Source organism: Macrosteles quadrilineatus, unplaced genomic scaffold, assembly GCF_028750875.1.
Source record: "Macrosteles quadrilineatus isolate MER2022 unplaced genomic scaffold, UCM_ALF_1.0 Scaffold_1__1_contigs__length_201487025, whole genome shotgun sequence".
In the NCBI taxonomy this organism is placed as follows: Eukaryota; Metazoa; Arthropoda; class Insecta; order Hemiptera; family Cicadellidae; genus Macrosteles; species Macrosteles quadrilineatus.
Genome location: NW_026542594.1, coordinates 87,555,256 through 87,574,535, shown reverse-complemented (window position 1 = coordinate 87,574,535; position 19,280 = coordinate 87,555,256). Strand labels below are relative to the sequence as shown.

At 36.1% G+C, this 19,280-nt stretch overlaps 1 protein-coding gene across 3 annotated transcripts in view; it reads left to right on the top strand.

The window, feature by feature from the left end:
• The window catches only part of LOC128983516 (DNA polymerase lambda-like), a 32,556-nt gene extending 17,620 nt beyond the window's left edge, over positions 1–14,936 (top strand). For all 3 annotated transcript variants that reach the window (XM_054403009.1, XM_054402933.1, XM_054402853.1), the window contains 2 exons: positions 12,991–13,152; positions 14,760–14,936. In XM_054403009.1, coding sequence (XP_054258984.1) covers positions 12,991–13,152; positions 14,760–14,867 — 270 coding nt within the window. In that variant the 3' untranslated portion in view covers positions 14,868–14,936. The remainder of the gene's footprint in view (positions 1–12,990; positions 13,153–14,759) is intronic.
• Positions 14,937–19,280: the final 4,344 nt, after the last annotated feature.

The window sequence follows — 19,280 nt, the reverse complement described above, 5'->3', positions numbered from 1 at the left end:
GTAGTAAAGGCTAGCAGTGCCGTGTGTGGGAACTGTTTGTGGCAATTAGATTAATGTATCGGCAATCCTAAAATGCTATGTGAAGGGAGGGAAACAGGTCCACAACGTAGGAAGTGGTGAAGGAAGTAGTAAAGGGGAGCAGTGTGGAGTGTGGGAATGGAATAATGTATCTTCAATACTAAGACTGCTCTGAGTGTAAACTGATGATTTTCTCTGAGCAAATCTCGCTCCCCAGGTACTTTAAAACTAACTGTCAAAAACTTGTTTGTTCGTTATTTACTATCTAACTTAAGTCATTCAACTGAAAGAACAGCTGTTATTGAATTACAATTTATCTGGGCAACACCAAAAATGAAATCACCTTTTTAGTTGCCATTTGTTGGGATAAAAAATGATTTACTCAGTCCTGTAACAGCTGTATATGTAATTCTGATTGTTGTAATGTTTGTTTGTTTAAGTTTTTGTGTAAACTAACTACCAGTCTATTAAAATGGTTCTCTAACCGTGTCTTATATTTATTTAATTCTACTATTAAGAGCCGGCTGGAGCCAGCGAAAATTTCGCCTTTTGGCAGCGCCTGCAATACGTGAGAGGCGGGAGCGCCACTATCGGTGGCCACTAGGGGAGTTACGTGCTCTTGCTCTATTGACAGAACTAAACCTAGGCTTCGAGAACAACACACAGTGTAAACAAAACACTGAATAACCGCAAGGAACCAAGCAAGATAGTAACGTAGCCCCTCCTCGACCCCTTATCGATCATAAATCATAACAGCTGAATGTTTGTCGGGTTTGGTCGGGTCTGACCTGACCTTCACTAAAGCTTGCTATGCCACTTTGAAACAATTGTAGTACAAGTCATTGATATAACTTTGATACAAGATTGAATGATTTTAAAACCATTTTTAACAATGTTTAGATATAAGTTTTATTACAGTTATCGTTATTTAAAAATCAGTTTGAAGCTTTTTTCTAAGAATGTGTGTTTGAGCGATTAAAATTTTATCAAAGATCCTAAAAATTATATCAACCATTTTTTAAATCTAAGATTTGACTAACATACGTTTCAAAACAGTTTTAACAAAATTCTAAACAACATATGAACAGTTTTAACATTTGGTTAGTAGCTATAGTCTTTCAATTGCTTTAAAGAATTTTAAAAATAATTTCCAAAAATGTAAATACGACTAAACTGATATGTTCTAACGTAAGTTACAACAAGTTTGACTAATCTTTAACACGTTAGCTGCCGCGCCGGTCCGGTCGGGACGGCATGACCAGGTCGGATGTAATGACATGCCGACCCGATCGGGTCGACACCTCAGGAATGCAAGGGATAGATGGCCCTCATCTAGCGGTGATCAAGCATACTACAACAGTAGAGTATATCCCGTTCCTACTAGATAGCGTTGATTGAAGTTTCTGATGATTCTACATATGGTTCAAACAAAAACGTTAACATAGTCAAAATGTGACGACCCGATCGGGTCGGCGTGGTTGTTTTAGATGGTTTCAGCACTACTTACGATTGAAAAATGGCAATTTCGTGTAAAATAATAAAATAAGAAATGTTTTACAATTTGTTTTACTTTATGTATCATTGTAATCATTACCTACTAAGAATAAGAATACTAATAGATAGCTTGTATTATTTTTTATGTTGATAAAATTGTAAAAAAATGTTTATTCTAAAGTTGTTGCTGGGTTTGAAATAAAAAAAGTATTTACAGAACAATCTTATTTATTGTCTCAGTAGGCTACATTAGTTGATAAAAAAAAACTAAACATTGTTTATTAAAAATTTTTCGTTTCTGAAAGTATACTGCTGAAAAAATAAATTTGTAAAAGAATAAAAATTTATTACTTAGATTCAAAATATCTAAAACAGTGTCGTTAAAGTTACCTTCTTGTTTTCCTGTGTCTTTAGTCTATTTGTGAATGTTCATAAAACAGTTCTTGCATAAGTAAGGCTTATCGGGGCACTTATTGCAAGTGAGTTTACGCGGGAAAGTGTGGTATTGCCATCTGCGCAAAGCAATAGAATGGTTGTAGACTACACCAACATACGCAGGTGGCAACAAAAGGGCGCGAACGATAGGGCTGCTGGCAAGTTTACGTGGGAAAGTGTGGTATTGCCAACTTCGCAAAGTAAAATTGCCTTCAGCAGGCCCATTCGACGTGTTTCCCGATCGGGTCGGCAGCTATTTATTTTAGTGATTTTTTGCTGAAAAATGTTAGTGCCGACCCGATCGGTCAAAAACTACCCCCACCCCTAAATATAATAATTATGATTCAAAACATCATATTTTAACCCATAAAAGTAAATAGAAACAATATTAGTGAAATTCTACATAAAATAAAGTTTGGCAATACTGTGAAAAGGTTGAATATCAAGGTGGCAGTTAACGTGTTAAACTATTTCTAAATATTATTGATATTAAACGACTTGTTTGTCTAAGATTGTATAAAAGAACAGTTCATGTAATAAAAACGGTATGTACGTTGAACGATTTCAACACGTGTTGTTTAGTAAATTGTATTAAAGTGGGTAAGTATTTTTTTATCCTTGAGTGAAATGTTATTTTAATCAAATTCGTTACAAATAGGCCCTAATGTGAGGCATACTAGTATAATTGTCTTAAATGCAAGTAGGTGATCTTCCCTTTTTAATGTAAAAACACTGTTGATTTTTCTCAACTCCATAAATTTCTTAGGGAGTTATTTCCCATTAATTGCATTATTTGTAAACAACTTTTAATGTAAACATTTTGGTGACAGTTTGAACAAAACAACCTCATCCAAACAGCTTTTTGTTATTTAAAAGATTGCGTATTCTCTAAACTATGTTTCGTATATGTAGTTAAAATAAGAAGGAAATGTGAAAAAATCACACAATGTTGTGTTTTTTAACGTTTTAAATTTGATTTCCTAAATAGGTAGGCCATGTATTGTAGGGAAAAGTACCAGTATCAAGGATCGTCGTCGAATAGGTTGTCATGGATAATTGGATAGGCCTACGTACCCAAGATACAGTCCATGGGCTTATTGGCTGTATGGTCCAGCGATTGCAGCACATAGCGGTGAGTAGAAACAGAAAGTGACACATTGGGAAAGCGAGTTTAGCATCATCCGTAAACCGGCAAACCTCTGTTACAATCACCCATTGCAGTTAAGATTTTTCACTTTACACTTCACACAACCGCCATTGATCTCCGTCAATGAGTAAAAACCTTGTTAGTAAGCTATTGGCGACGATGATTTTTAAATGTAAGTTCCCAGCCCTATACAACACTGATTCAAGGTCTTTTTCCCGGTTATCAAAACTTCAGAACAATTTTATACACAAAGAATCTCTAATTTCATTTACGGTTACAATACACATTATTGAACTTTCGATTAATTAAATCCTTTATGTAAGGAAAATTGTTTTTAATCTCACTTGGTTTGGATTTTGCTTTCAAAACGTTATTGGAAATGTTTGCGGTATTTGTAAACAACATTTAATGTAAACATATCAGTGACAGCTAGAAAAAATAATCTTGATCCAAACAGCTGTTCGTTATTTCATAGATGATTATGTGATGGACATTGGGAGAAAATTTACAAGGTAGCCTACAAAAATTGCACGAAATCGGGTTTTTAAACATCCGTCATTTTATTTAAAAAATAGTGAGGCCATATTTTAATGGATAAAGACAATCTCGCCAATCCAGTGAATACATTAAAATGATTTGGATCTTGATAGGTATAGGTACTCTCGTTTTTCAGGAGAAGGCCGCGTAAAATGCCTCTTGGGCCGTAACAGACAGACCGACAGACAGAAATAGAGATGAGACTTGTTTCGGCTTCTTAAATGTATAAAACGGAAAAATAATCTAAAAATTTATTATTTTGAGCGATGTACAGACAAAACTCTAATTTTATTTACATAGATTTAGACAAACTTCCAATTACAGCAAAGCTCTTTTTATTTGCCGATGATACTGCAGTTATATTCAAAGGTAATACTGTACTTAGGACCAAACATTCAATGCAGCGCAAACAGATAATATTACTTAATCAAAAATGGTTCTCTCAAAATGTTATCAATGAATGTTTAACAAAAAAATATATGTCGATTTTCCTCAGACAAAGTAGTGAGCCTCCCGCCAACCTCAGGCTGGTGATGCACATTTGTGGACATTGAGTGGTTACCTGGAGTTACCTGTGGTTGTTTACATTTGGTGAGAGTAGATCATAACAAGTACTTGGGAGTGATATTGGATAGTAGGTTAAGTGGGAACCCCATATTGAATATTTGAAGACAAGACTTAGGAAATTAATTTATGTTTTTGTTTTTAGAAACGTAGGCATAAAAAATTCTAAACATTAATGAGATAAAAATTTTATACCATGCATTTTTCCTATCAATACTTCAATATGGAATTATAGTATCAATTTCAATTATCAATTATTTAAGATAGGGACACCACTATGTGCGTGTGGTTGGTCGCCGGAATTTTATCCCCCTGGAATTTTACCCCCTGGGCAAAGCTGACGTCACTATGACGTAGTAACCTGAGTGGCCAAAAGTTTGTTCCCGGCCGGAATTTTACCCCCGCGGATTTGGAAGTTTAATGAAAATAGCCAGAGCGTGATTAATTAGATTAGCGATAAAACCCGGAATTTTACCCCCTGTCCATATAACTAGCGTTTAGACAACTGAAGATGTACGGGCCGGATTTTTACCCCGGAATTTTACCCCCGGATTTTTACCCCCGGAATTTTACCCCCTGGCCGATTTTAGAAATCGAATGATTGATTTTCTTATATCTGTTTTTAATTAATTGTTAACATTTCATTATTTAGTTGCCTATCTTTATTTATTTATTTTGTTAATTTTAATGTTCGGGATTTGCGTTTGGGGCCAACTGTTGGTTAATAAGCATGTAAAATAAACTGAGTAGCTCATTTAAATGATAATTGGGTGAACATTTCTTCGTAAAGAAACAATAAGGCATATTTTGTTATTGTTACAATACAAACGAAAAACATAGTTTTACCACGGTTGCATAATAAATTGTTAAAGAAATCTTCAAATCAATTACCATTCTGATGTTTGTTTATATATGTCATATTAATCAACAGTTGGCTTCAAAGATTGAATCCTAATACTCGAATCTCAAAATTAAAATTAAAAACCTGTTCGATTAGTTGATGTTACAAATAAATTAAGATAGGCTACTTAATAATAAAATGTTTACTATTAAATTAAAACAGTGTGACGTACTTTTCCACACTGAAACATATAACACTAGTTTACATGCCAGGTTCAAGTACCACGTGCTATACAGCACATTTAGTTTCCGGATAGGCCTCAGTACGGAGATTTGGGTTGGCCTTCCAGGGTTCGGGACAAGATGTTACTTTCACGCTCAGCCGTGCCGTCGCCTTGGCTGAGGTTTACCGCGTCGGAGATCTCGAGCATCTGGTTCATCACACAGATGTCGCCGTAGTCCGGATTAATCCTCACGGACCGGTCACTGCCCCTTCCACCGCAGTGAGACGTGGTGGCCTTCCATGGAAGCTAGTCGCCACCCCCGAAATCGTCTTCGTGTTCAGCACACGACATCCAGCCAGGCACTTGGGTTCTGCACACCAAGTATGGGTTGACTCCGTCTGCCGTTGTAGCCTGGGGTCCACGGTCGCCCTCCTGTCGTCACAGCCGCAGGCTGAGGCACATTCCGCCCCCCAACTCGTCGTAGTAGGCTGGGGCTCATCCGGCCTCACCTGGCCGTCGTTGCAGGCTGGGTCGGTTGTGACCACCGTCGATGCTGCTGCAGAGTCGAGTCATATTTCCCATCCGTCGCCACTGTCGTCTGGGCATCTGGTTTCTCACACAGATCCCTGTCGGTGCTGTCGTCTGGGAACCCGGCTCATCGCACGGACATCTGTCTCTGCCGTCGTATAGGTATCGTGCTCGTTGTAGGAATACCTTTCGTTGCCGTCGTTTGTTCGGGCGCCATAAATTGTGACGTACTACGTGGGGCTTGAGACTATCGTATGGGAATCCGGCTCATCGCACGGACCCCTGTCTCTGCCGTTGTCTAGGAATCCTGCACGTTGCAGGGATACCTGTCGTCTCAGTCGTGTGTCCTCCTCGTTGCAGGAACACTAGTCGCTGGTGTCGAATCGTGGGAATCCGGCTCACCGCACGGACCCCTGTCACTGCCCCTTCCACCGCAGTGAGACGTGATGACCTTCCATTGTCGATAGTCGTCATCCCCACGCATCTATAGTTATGCATAATCACGCATAACTATCCCACCAGAGGAGCTGTAAACGTAGGTATGCAGGTACCCAGAATTGTCAAATCTGCAAATCTTACCAATGCTGTTTGTTTTTATATTGTGGATTTTTTGTATAGAAATATACCATCAGAGATAAGGAGATCTACAGGTAACTCTTCCAGTTTAGAAACTACAGTAGTGATGTGTCAAAACCAAATCTCAAATCTCAAAAACATCACAACTTTGGAAAAGTATTGGTTTTGAGATTCGATAGGTAAGATTCAAGATTCAAAAGTTTCAAAATAGGAAGTTTTGACACTTATATTTTTGAAAATGATGACATTTTTTGTGTCATTATTATTGTTTATAACATTGTTTACACACAAGCTGGTAGCAATGGAGCAAACACAACTCCATTAACACTAATGAAACAAGTAAATTGTATTCTGAACTGCAAAAGGCATGTTAAATATTGGAACAACTGACAATTCAGTTTCGTATATTGATATTTGATATTTGTAAAACACAAAGAAATATTGACCACTAAATGTTCTAATTAACGTAATATCCATGTTTATTTCAATGTCAAGAATTTTATTTATTTTAATCTTAGTTATTTATAAAAAAAATATGTTATTTTATTTTGGATTTGAAGTTTATCCGTCACATTTATGTTATTATGTCTGGATCAGTAGTCAATCTCTATCAGTTTTGATCGCATAAATCATAATTAAAATGTTATCATTACCTGTAGGCCTATTTTTATTTTTTAGCAACCTTGACCAGGTTCCGTAACTAAAAAGTTTCGTGGTCAGGTTTTGAGTTTCGAGATTGAGGATTCGATTTTTTAAGTTTTGGTTTTGGTTTCGAGATTTGAAATTTCTGGTTTTGACCATCACTATTAGAAACGTGCGGTAAGTAACTGGCAGTCAGAGATTGGGCTCGATCAGTCTGAGACACTTATCAGTTCAGTATATAATACCTTACGAGATTATTACACCAGTACACCAAACAATATTTAGCGCACTGTCATTTGTAACTGCAACTCCATTCACTCGACCACTTGTTACTTAACATTAACTGTTCCTATAGCTGTCTCATAGCTTAGTTGTAAATAATATGTTGATTAATTTAGTTTTATTTTTATATTAATTATTAATTTCAAGTTAGTAATAGAGCTCGTCCCACTCATAGGTCTTGTACGGCCTATGCGGGACTATTCTTTCGTATTTCTTATGTATATATATCGTAAACAATTTTTTAAATAAAACGGATTTTGATTTGTTTTTAGCGAATTTCCCTATAAGGAAGGTAGTATTACCGTAGGTGGCACGGTAAGACCTAGACCCGGGACCGATTTACTTTTTCATTTTGATGTCCCCAGAGGCCAAAAACACCATTCGTTCAAATTTTTGTCCGTGAACGCGATAACTTGAGTAATTTTTGTTCGATTTTGATGAAATTTGGTTTAAAGGTCTAAAGCGAGATAAACTTGAATGAGTTCGCGAACTAGCATGATCGGACCATGGGAACGGGGCTTTACGGGGGGTTTTATGGGGTAAAAATTGGTTTTTCTCACTTTTGACCCTCAAAACACAAAATTTCCCAATTTCTCTTTAGACCTTTTTAAAGAGCTTAAAAAAAAACAATTAATTTAGTATATAAAAGTATTTTTGTTCGGTTAATAGTAACGGAGAAAATTTTAAAAATTGTAAATTTAAAATTCCCATGTTATTATGGAGAATATTGTAAAATGTTGTAGTTTGCTTGTTTATGGATATATTTTGTATTTTGATCAAATTTATTTATTTTGTACTAGGCTATCAATATTTTACAAAAAAACACACTTTATTAGTTTCCTTGTAGCAGCAAACCTAGGTACTCGTTAAACCTAATGTTATTAAAATATATTTAATTGAAAATCAATTAAGACAAATGGAAATTCGCTTAGTCGGCAGGTTTGCTGCGGCGGGGGCATTTTTATTTTATTTGATTATTTTAAAAGTAATTAGTCTTTGTAGTGTAGAGAAAAATAACGTTCAAAACACAAGGGAAAGAGGATTATTTATCCTCAACCATATAAATTGTTTGCACTTCGAACATAAGGACTAAACTTCAAAAATAATAATTACAATTCACTTATTAATGTACACTAACAAATAAATAAACATTCAATTGCTTCTAAAACAATTTGCTACTTTTAAAAACCGAGAAAAATGACATTGCAACTAAATATGTAACATATGTTTCTTATGTAAAACGAATTGTAATGAAATAACCTAAAAACTCCCGCCGCGGACGCAGTACTTTTGATGTGACATGGCTCGAGGTAAAACGGGCGCAAATGCCTCCCGTGGCGGATGCGGTGTGGCATGGCCCTTATACTAGGTGTACAATGCAGTTGTCTGCTTGCAATATTGAGCGGAGCCAGCATATTAATTCAATGTCAATGATATATTTGGTTCGCATAAATGGAATGCCTATTTACAGATTCTAAAGTCAATGGTACGTCTGGTTCACATAGACGGATTGTCTAATTGCAGTATCGAAACTATGAGTGTTATATTTGGTTCACATTAATGGAATTTCGATTTGTAGACTGCAAATAGGAATTGCAGTACATATTCAAAGTCTACATTAATGGCACGTCCTGCTCACATAAAATACTGTAGAAGTTATTTACAGTATCCAAACGCAATATGGTGCTTCAGCCTAATTCCGGCAACCCTTATTATTGGTTATTCATTTTGTAGTAAATTATGCTCAATGCTATTAATCTGATTGTTCTTCCCTATTCCTCTGTACGGTTTGTAGTCAGCTATTTCAGACGATTCATTGACTAACATAAGTTTCAACTCTTGTTTACCTTTTAGCGAATTTCCCATATAGGGAATAAGCTATTACCGTAGTACTCATGGTAAGACCTGGACCCGGGACCGATTTATTTTTTCGTTTTGAGGTCCCTAGAGGCCAAAAACACCATCCGTTCAAATTCATATAAATATATGTGTCCGTTAGCACGATAACTCGAGCAAAAATAATCCGATTTTGATGAAATTTGGTACAAACGTGTAAACCTACATTTATTTGAATGAGTTCGCGAACCAGCATGATCGGACTATGGAAACGGGGGTTTATGGGGGGTTTTATGGGGTAAAAATAGGTTTTTCCCATTTTTGACCCTAAAAACACAAAATTTTACAATTTATTTTCACACCATTTTGTAGAGCATAAAAAAACAAATAATTTAGTATATTGAAGCGTTATTGTGTGCCTAATGGTTACGGAGAAAATTCCAAAAAACTGTAAATTTAAAATCCCCATGTTATTCTTATGGAGAATAAGTAAACTGTTGTAGTTTGCTTGTTTATGAACATATTTTGATCGAATTTGGAAAATACATTAATTTCTTACTAAACTATTAACATAAAAAAACACCTTTTTACCCTCCCTGTTGCAGCAAACCTAAGTACTCGTTAAACTAATTCTATTTAAATAGGGAATAAATATGATATTTTTAAGGAGGCATTTTAGTGTAAATCCTATCAGGCTAATGGAAATTCGCTTAGTCTGCAGGTTTGCCGCGGCGGGGGTATTTATTGTTATCTCGAAAATAATGCCATGGCAACCAACTAACCCATAAGGCCCATGTTAAATTTCTAAAAGTTTAAATTCACGTAGGGAAAAGTCCTGTGGTCCGATTATTACCATTTCAGATTTATACCTTCCCATATGGCATATGGTTGTTGGTTACTATGACTGTATGACTGCTAAATTTCATGCAGATCGCTTCAGCCGTTCAGGAGGAGTATTTGTAAAATAAAAGCAGGAGTGTAGTATAAGAGCTTCGCTTCGCTCCGCTCAATAATTTATGTACTGCAAATAAATGAATCATGGCAGGCCTATGCGATACCTGTATTATTAAAAGGCAATAACAATTATTATTATATTATTATTACCTCTTGTATGTAGAATTTGCTTTGCTCTATTTTTCTTCAATGTCTTTTTTCTTCATTATTAAAAAAAATATTATTTGTACAGAAGACTTATTTGCATTGAACATTCATAAAACTCACCAATTCAATTACCTCAATAACTGTTTACCAGTATTATTGTTGTGAGGGGTTGGGGTTAGCCACTGGGATCGTGGAAATATTTTAACCCTCCAAGTGTCTATAGTTTTGGTCTTAATGTTCGCCCATTTATTGCGCAATCGCAGGGTTTTATTAAAATGAATCTTAGAAACTTAAAAACCATGTAAAGTATACTGTTTTATATATCATTTTGTTTAACACAAAATAAATGTTCAACAATTTTTGTGGGGTTAACATTTCTCAAAAATTATAAAATAAATGAACAAAATTAATGTTTGCGCTCAATAAATTGTTATAATTTATAGGTCTACAAATATTTTAAAACAGCCACTTTGTTCAGAATTCAATGAGGATTCCAAAAATATAATAATATAAGGAAGTAAGTTTGCAAATAAATAAGTTATGGGCAAAAAACAGATTTCGATACATAGCGTTTAGCTAAGAATGCATAGCCTAACCATAGCTAGGAATTTGGCTGATAATTTACATCAATATCACTACCTACTTCTTCAGGATCATCAACCAGCCCTTCAAAATCACTTAAATCTTCTTATAATGCACCACGTATATCACTACTTTTGATTTTTAACACTAAAACAATGATAAACGTAATAAAACACATCAGTCATCGGTGCGAGGTTAACCAAGCTGTTTACAAACACGCACGTCAGCTGTCTGCTACAATATATTCGGAACTAAAATGAAAAGCGTATAGAAACAGACATCAGGAGAAAGCTCTGAATCTGCTGAAAAAAACTATACCTAACTCGATCTAGTTCAATCCGATTCAGTCAGTCCCAGAGCCGTCGCCGTAAACAGTGTTTGTGAGTCGCAAAAGCGACACAACACTACAGCGGATGTGTTATGAGTCGCTTTTCCGACACATAACACTCGGAGGGTTTTAACACATGTTTAAAAGCATTGTTGGTTGCCGCGCCAGTTACTGGGATTGCGGAACTGAAATATCGTGTCGATGCCGACCGTTGTTTAAACAGCGTTGGTGGTGTAGTGGCTAGAGTACCCGACTGACTATCGTGAGATCCCAGGTTCGAATCTCCTCGGCGGCCTTAACATTTTACTTCTGATTTTGTTAGAATATGATTTTCTCTTAACTTCACTAATTAGTTTTTTTTATCTGAGCAATTTATAATTTAATTTTGTGATAAGAATGCATTTTTTTCTAAATAGGCTACATTAACTTTTTGTTTGTAATCATTTCCTAACAGCAAATAATTGAGATAGGCTAATCGATTCTTAAAATTATCAATTCGTTTAAGTATAGGCCTATAACTTAGGTCTAGTGTTATTTTAGCAGTTAAAAGTAAGAAATATATTGTCAACCACTTTCAAAATTTCCCTTTTGTGCAACAAAATTTATCAGTACGACTACTATGTAGACTAAAAAGAATAAGTGAAAACTTAAGGAATTGGTTTACCGGTATGTTACATTACATTTATAATAACATCAAAATAAGCAGTTTGCTTAACTTGAAACCTTATTTATCCTAGTAGCTGGAACGTATATATTTTTCCAACTTAACTTTAGACTACTATATGGCAATATTTAAAAACTATTTTGTAAGTTAGTATCGCAGTAAAGCGAGGTGGTAGACAATAGGCCTACCGGTAGGCCCATTTGGTTAAACTGCGTTGTTAGATCTTCTCATGAATTTGACAGAGGAGCATATAGGCCTAATTTAATTGGTGATTAATTTTTGTCAAAATGCACACAGCAATATTAGTATTAATCCTTTGGGATTTTATTGTATAAGTTACACCATTTAGTTTTAAACCTTACCTGTAAACCAAGTGGTTGTGATTTCTTTTTGTAAAATGATTTTGTATTTTTAGCTATAAGTAGGCTACATTTTTTACACATTTACTTGCAAATCAAGGGCGGTGTGATTTTTGTTGGTATAATTATGTTATAGTTTTTTTTTTTTTATGACCTCGTTTTATCTTCTCCTTCTCCATGCAACATAGGCTAAGGCCTAATTAGTTGACTATTCATTGTTGTTAAAAAGAACAGAACAATTATACAATTAAATATAAACAGTATGATTTTAACACTCAATATAGAACTGATTGTTAATCAATTCGTATTACATGCAATAGACTAATATGCTCTTTAGTATTCATCTGATTTTTTCTTTTGTACTGTATTTATACCGTGGTAGATGTGTTGACTAACATATGTTGAGGCTCTTGTTTACTTTTTAGTGTTAACTCGCAAATAATGTCATGGCAACCAATTAACCCACAAGGCCCATGTTAAATTTCTAAAAGTTTGCATTCATATAGGGAAAATTCCTATGGTCTGATTTGTAGTATTTGTACCATTACAGATTTTATACCTTCCCATACATAGTTGGGTACTATGACTGTGTTAAATTTTGTGCAGATCGCTTCAGCCGTTCAGGAGGAGTATTTGTAAAACAAAAGCAGGAGTGTAGTATAAGAGCTTCGCTCACTCCGCTCAATAAAAGTTCTTGTGGTTATGTGTGAGAATGTCTTTAATCAATTAATTGAGGAAAATGAAAATTCTAACTATTTTTGGTAAACAATTTGTGTTGTTTCAATTTTATTTAGTTTAGAAACAATGTTATTAACGTCAGTAAATGTTTCCAGCACCGGAGATTGGACATATTTGTAGTGCCACAGACAGAATCTGCTTGTGCCATCATGCATTACACAGGCTCGGCTTTGTTTAACAGATCCATCAGACTGCTAGCCCAGACCAAGAATATGCATCTATCTGAACACAGACTGTGTGCAGGCGTTGTGAGGCAGGTTAGTCTGAAGACGCACTTTAATATACAACTTATTTTCGTTCTAAATGTTTGAAACAAAATATAATAATATACATAGGAGAAAAATACTTAGGTAAAAATGTAATTGAAATTTAATTATTGGGAAAATGCAGTGCTTTTAGTTGTGTCATAATAAGATCAGGGTGTCTAGTAGTCGGGAAAGTCGGGAATTAGTATTGAATTTCAAAATGGTCTTGAAAAGTCGGGATTTAATCTTAAATTTGATTTCAAAGTCAGGAATTTTCATGATTTTGGCACGATCGTCGTCTTGCGTTTACGTAACCGCGAAAGCCAATGATGATGATGTCTACACGGCCTCGGGAAATGTTCACGATTTTGCCGCGATAGTGGACGACGACGATGACGTTTCCGAAACCACGAGAGACGACAATGACGTTTCTGTTACAGCGGGAGACGACGATGACGTTACCGTGACCGCGGGAGACGACGATAACGTTTCCGTGACCACGAGAGACGACGATGACGTTTCCGTGACCGCAGGAGTTGACGATGACGTTTCCGTGACCGCGGGAGATGACGTTGATGTTTACACGGGCGAGGGAATCGTTCTCATGATTTTGCCACGATCGCGGACGACGGTGATGACGTTTCCGTGACTGCGGGAGACGACAATGATGTCTACACGGCCTCGGGAAATGTTCATGATTTTGCCGTGATCGCGGACGACGACGATAACGTTTACGTGACCGCGGGAGATGACGGTGACGTCCAAACAGCCGCGGGAAATGTTCATGATTTTGGCGCGATCGCGGACGACGACGATGACGTTTCCGTGACCGCGGGAGACGACGATGATGTGTACACGGCTGTGGGAAATGTTCATGATTTTGCCGTGATTGCGGACGTCGACGATAACGTTTCCGTGACCGCGGGAGATGACGGTGATGTCTAAAGAGCCGAGGGAAGTGTTCAAGGTTTTTTTGCGATCGCGGACAATGACGATGACGTTTCTGAGACCGCGGGAGACAACAATGATGTCATTGTTGTCTACAAGGCCGCCGGAAATGTTCATGATTTTGCCATGTTCGCGGACGACGATGATCACGTTTCTGTAACCGCTACAGTCAATGATGATGTCTAAACGTACGGTACGCGGAAGATTATATGATAAAAAAAACCAAATTTGCTAGTTAGAATTTTTTATTGCTGTATTATTTTTTTACTTGAAAACACCACATTATCATAATACTACTTTATGACAAAGACAGGGGTTGTAGTCGTATTATTTAGAATATTTGGTTAAGCTATACAAATTGGTATCAGTATCAAGAATCGAGAATCGATACATTTTGGTATCAACACCCACTAATTGTTGAAAAAACTAGTCTTAAAAAAACTGGAATTAGTCTTGAAAAGTCTGGAATTAGTCTTGAATTTTATAATGGAAATAAACTAGACACCCTGTAAGATAACACTAAACTGTAGCCAGAACCCCTTATTCCTTTGTAACCAGGAAATCTATGTTAACTAAACTAGAGGATTTATGGGTGAGAAGAATAAGATATCTCATCACGATTAACTTTAGCCGAGCAATTTATCGCTTAGTTATGATATTGCTTCTTTCAGGGAAAGGAGATTGTAGACGAAGGCCAAGTCCTGTCCACACCTACAGAAGAGTCAATTTTTAAACATCTGGATTTGGAATATAGACCACCTGAAGAAAGAGACCATTAATATTAATGAACTTATCTGAATATGTTAAACATAGCTTTAATGGTGATTAAATATGTTTGAGGAAATTTTCATCTTTGTATTAATTCATTAAATCATTTCTGGTGTACAAAAATAAGCATAGTGTATAGGGAAGACGGTACTTACTAACATGTACAACATGCTGTAAAAAACAAACCTTATTGAAAACAACCAAGCAATAATGATTTCAAAACAGGGACTATTTATGTCAAACTAAGGAGGAAATAATAATAGTTACCAATTTACCAGGTTACTAGCTTTGATGGGTATACCTCTTGCAGCTGCTGAATAATTCTCAAACAAACAAAAATCTGCTCCAAGCAACGTGTATCTTAATGAATTCATATCCTGGATGAAATTCTAATTTTCAATGATTCTGAACTTTATTCGAAGTAGTAAACCAAAAATACCCCCTGTATCACGACCGTCTATACTTTTCGTGACAATAATAATTAGGAATGGACTAAATTGATAACATTTTATTTGAACATGTCTTTTGTAAGAAGTCTATAACACTAATAACAATATTTGTTTACATCTGATCATAATATAATATCCTAAATAAAACACATGTTTTATTTGCAGTCTTGAAACATCCCCCTCCTTAAAGATTGAGTCTCCTTGGAGGATGTACTTGACGCCCGTGTCTAGTCTTGTAACTTGAGTTGTCCTCTCGTGGTTTTGGACTTCTGGTACAGACACTTGTTGAATTTTGTTCTGTCACATTGTCTCGTGATGGTGTACTTTTCAAGTCATCGGGAAATGGTAGAAGATGGAAATGGTTTCTTCTTAGGTGTCTTGTATCAGTCCTGACAATATATGATCGTGGCTCAGTTGCTGTTTTTACAACCGTTCCAGGTTTTCCCAAGTCAGATATCCAAACGCTGTCTCCAGATTTCAAACTTCCAAGAGATTTGGCACCAGGCCTGGAGTCATAATTTCTCTTGTACTTTTCTCTATAATTCCTCTACCTTTGTTTCAAGTCACTCAAATCCGGCTTTTATGTTTAGAGTCCTGGCAAAACTGGTAGGTTGTCTCGTAAACGTCGTCCCATTAGTAAATGTGCAGGGCTAAACCCGTTCGATATTGGAGTGTTACTGTATGATAAGAGTGCCAGGTAAGGGTCTTCTTTATTTTTCATTAGGATGCACTTTGCTATCTTCACTGCAGCCTCTGCAGCTCCATTACTCTGATGGAAGTGAGGGCTACTTGTCTTTAACTTGAAATTGTAGTCTTTGGAAAACTGCTGGAATTCTGAACCTTGACGCATGGTGAATTGGGTTCCGCTGTCGGTTCTGATTTCTTCTGGAATTCCATGACGGCTAAATACTGATTTACATTTTTCAATGACTTGATGACTTGTCAAAGAACGTAAGGTTGCAATTTCAAAGTATCGTGAGTAACAATCTGTTAACACGATGAACCACTGACCACTTAACTTGAAAAGATCCATTGCTGCAATCTGCCAAGGTCTTGAAGGGAAATCTGCTGGGATAAGTGGTTCGTTTTTATTTTTCCTGTGCTGAATACATTGTGGACAGCTTTCAACCATCTTTGCAATTTCAAGAGATATTCCTGGCCACAAAAGACTGTTGCTGGCTCGGAGTCTACATTTTGTTACTCCTAAGTGTCCTACATGGATTCGTTTAAGTATTTCTTCTCTCAATGCTTCTGGAACATATATTCTTGTTCCTCGTAATACAAGATCATCAGCAACAGAAAGTTCTTCCTTTACGTTGAAAAATTTCTTTAATTGATCTGGAATTTCAGATTTTTCTGGCCAGCCATCAATGATTAAGTTCCGTAATTTCATACAAATTGGATCTTGTCTTTGACAATGTAGGATTTTCTGTATGTTTTCATCAGTAGTTGGAACATTGAAAATTACTTGTCTCACGTAGTAAGTGAGTTCCTCCTCTAAGTCATAGTTTTCAGTGTCCTTTAGAGGGTTACGTGAAAGACAGTCAGCTGTTATTAGGTGTTTTCCGGGAGTATACACAAGATTGTATGAGTAACGCATCATTCTTAGGGGCGGTTTGGGAGCTCGAGCCCAGCTAGTACGCGCCTAGTGTTGGACGCGCCTAACTTTAGTCCCCGGACCAAAAACCAGGCTTGGGAGCTCGCGCCTAAGTTGAAATGGTCTTAGATCAAGTATAGTCGCGGCTAAGTTGCAGCGCAGCTAGATGGACAGGGAATCGCGGGGAATTCAGGTTTTGACGTTGGCAACAGCCACTGCAGAGCACGTTACCGTTGACAACAACAAAAGATGAACAATTGAAGATGGATACAATTATATCTTGGTATATCGACGGTGGCTAATTAGTAGAGTATGGTGTAAGTTTCTGCATTGTACCATTGCAAAAATGTTGTTTTGTAAGATCGTTGATTTACATCTCAGTGACGGCTATTTTTTATCTATGGTACTACACCTTATAAATACGTACAGAGCAACATAGGTTTCTGAAAATCAATATGATTTCTTTCAGAGATAAAAAAAAAATTAACAAAGATTACCCTGTGAGTGGAACAGTAACATCTGAATCTCCGTTTCATGCAATAAAAAGCTTCAAAATTAAACAGCAATTGCCCTGTATAATATATGGGTATTGACGGAAATAAAAAATAAAAAGTATTTTAAGTAATTGCGGAGGATATGATTGTGTGAAGCAAATGTAGGTATATCTTTTAATACTTACAAAAAAATTGTTGTCAACATTTTAAACATGACACTCTTTTATCAAATTTTCCTATAGGGAAGTAGCTATTACCGTAGGTAGCACTTAGTTCCGGCACCGATATACCGGCCAAAAACACTATTTGTTCAAATGTTTGTTATGTATAGCCAATATATTATATCTACGTCCATGAACGTGACAACTTGAGTAATTTTTTTCTGATTTTGATCAAATTTGGCATGAAAGTGTAAGGTGCGATAAACCTTAATAAGTTCGTGAACCAGCATGATCAGACCATGGGAACCCGGGGTTTTATGGGATTAAAATAGTATTTTTCTCAATTTTAACCCCTAAAACATAAATCTTTATCTTTAAAATATTTAAAAGAGTATAAAAAACAAATTAGTATCTTAAAATGTTTTGTACGGTTATTGGCTACAGAGATTATTCAAATAAATCGTAAATTTAAAATTCCCATGTGATTAAAAGTGATTCTCATGGAGAATAAGTTAACTGTTGTAGTTTGGTAGTTTATGGATATATTTTGATGAAACTTGGCAAATTTATTTATTTTATATAAAGCTGTTAATATTTTGGTAAAAACACACTTTATTGCCCTCCCTGTAGCAGCATACCTACATGTAGGTAGTTTTAGTTACTTGTTAAACCTAAAGCTATTAAAATAAATTGCATTGAAAGTCCTATTAGGTTATTGGATATTCGCTTAGTGTGTAGGTTTTCTGTGGTGGGGTTATTGATATACTGTATATATTTTCTTATACTCCAAATAATCTAAGTACTCCATTTTGATGTAACTAGTACTTGGTCAATGACACTGAACTGAGCTCAATCACAACGTAATAAAAATAAATCGATTATGACTGTGAGCTATTTGCAGTTTTTTTATGTTTTGTTTATTATCTCTTCACTCTTTCGTAGGGGGTGAGTGGGGGGGGGGTATGTATGCGGTCACTAATATTTTCTTAGCTCATAAAATATTTATTATTAAGGTACGGGTGCTTATAACCAAACTCGCAGTTGAAATAAATTCTATTTAGGGTCCATTTTTTTATTGCAGTTAACAGTAAAAACAAAAAACAAATAATCTTTCGTTAAATTTAGATTTCTGCAAGATTTTTTTAATTTTGAACAACAGAAACCTTAAAAAAAAACTTTTATCAAATATACTTTGAGAGTAATGAAATTGTTCGGAATTTAATAACGAATTCCAATATAACATTCTTTTTGTTAATATGTAAACAATTAACTTGCTAATGAGGTACCACCGGCATGATGTCGACTTAGACCTGCCCCCTGGCAGGACTAAAGTTGGGGACTAAACTCACTAATTTTTATGACGAAAATATATTACTTAGTCCCGAAATCGGTCTCCCAAACCCATCGAGACTATCTCTTAGGCGCCTAAGTCTACTTGACTCCCAAACCAACAATATTTAGGCGCGAGATTATCCCTGCACAAGTTAGGCGCGCGCCTAACTGATCCCGAGCTCCCAAACCCGTTTTCTAGGCGGCAGCCTAAATACCGGAAATATCCGGTTTTTAGTCGCGGACTAGCGCTAATACCGAGCTCCCAAACCGCCTCTTAGTCTTATTCTCTGTAGACGTGGAGTTAATTCATCTAAGTTTTTTGACGTCAAATACTTCAAAAGTGGTTTATGATCTGTCTCGATTATTATGTCCTTACCAACTATGTAGTCTT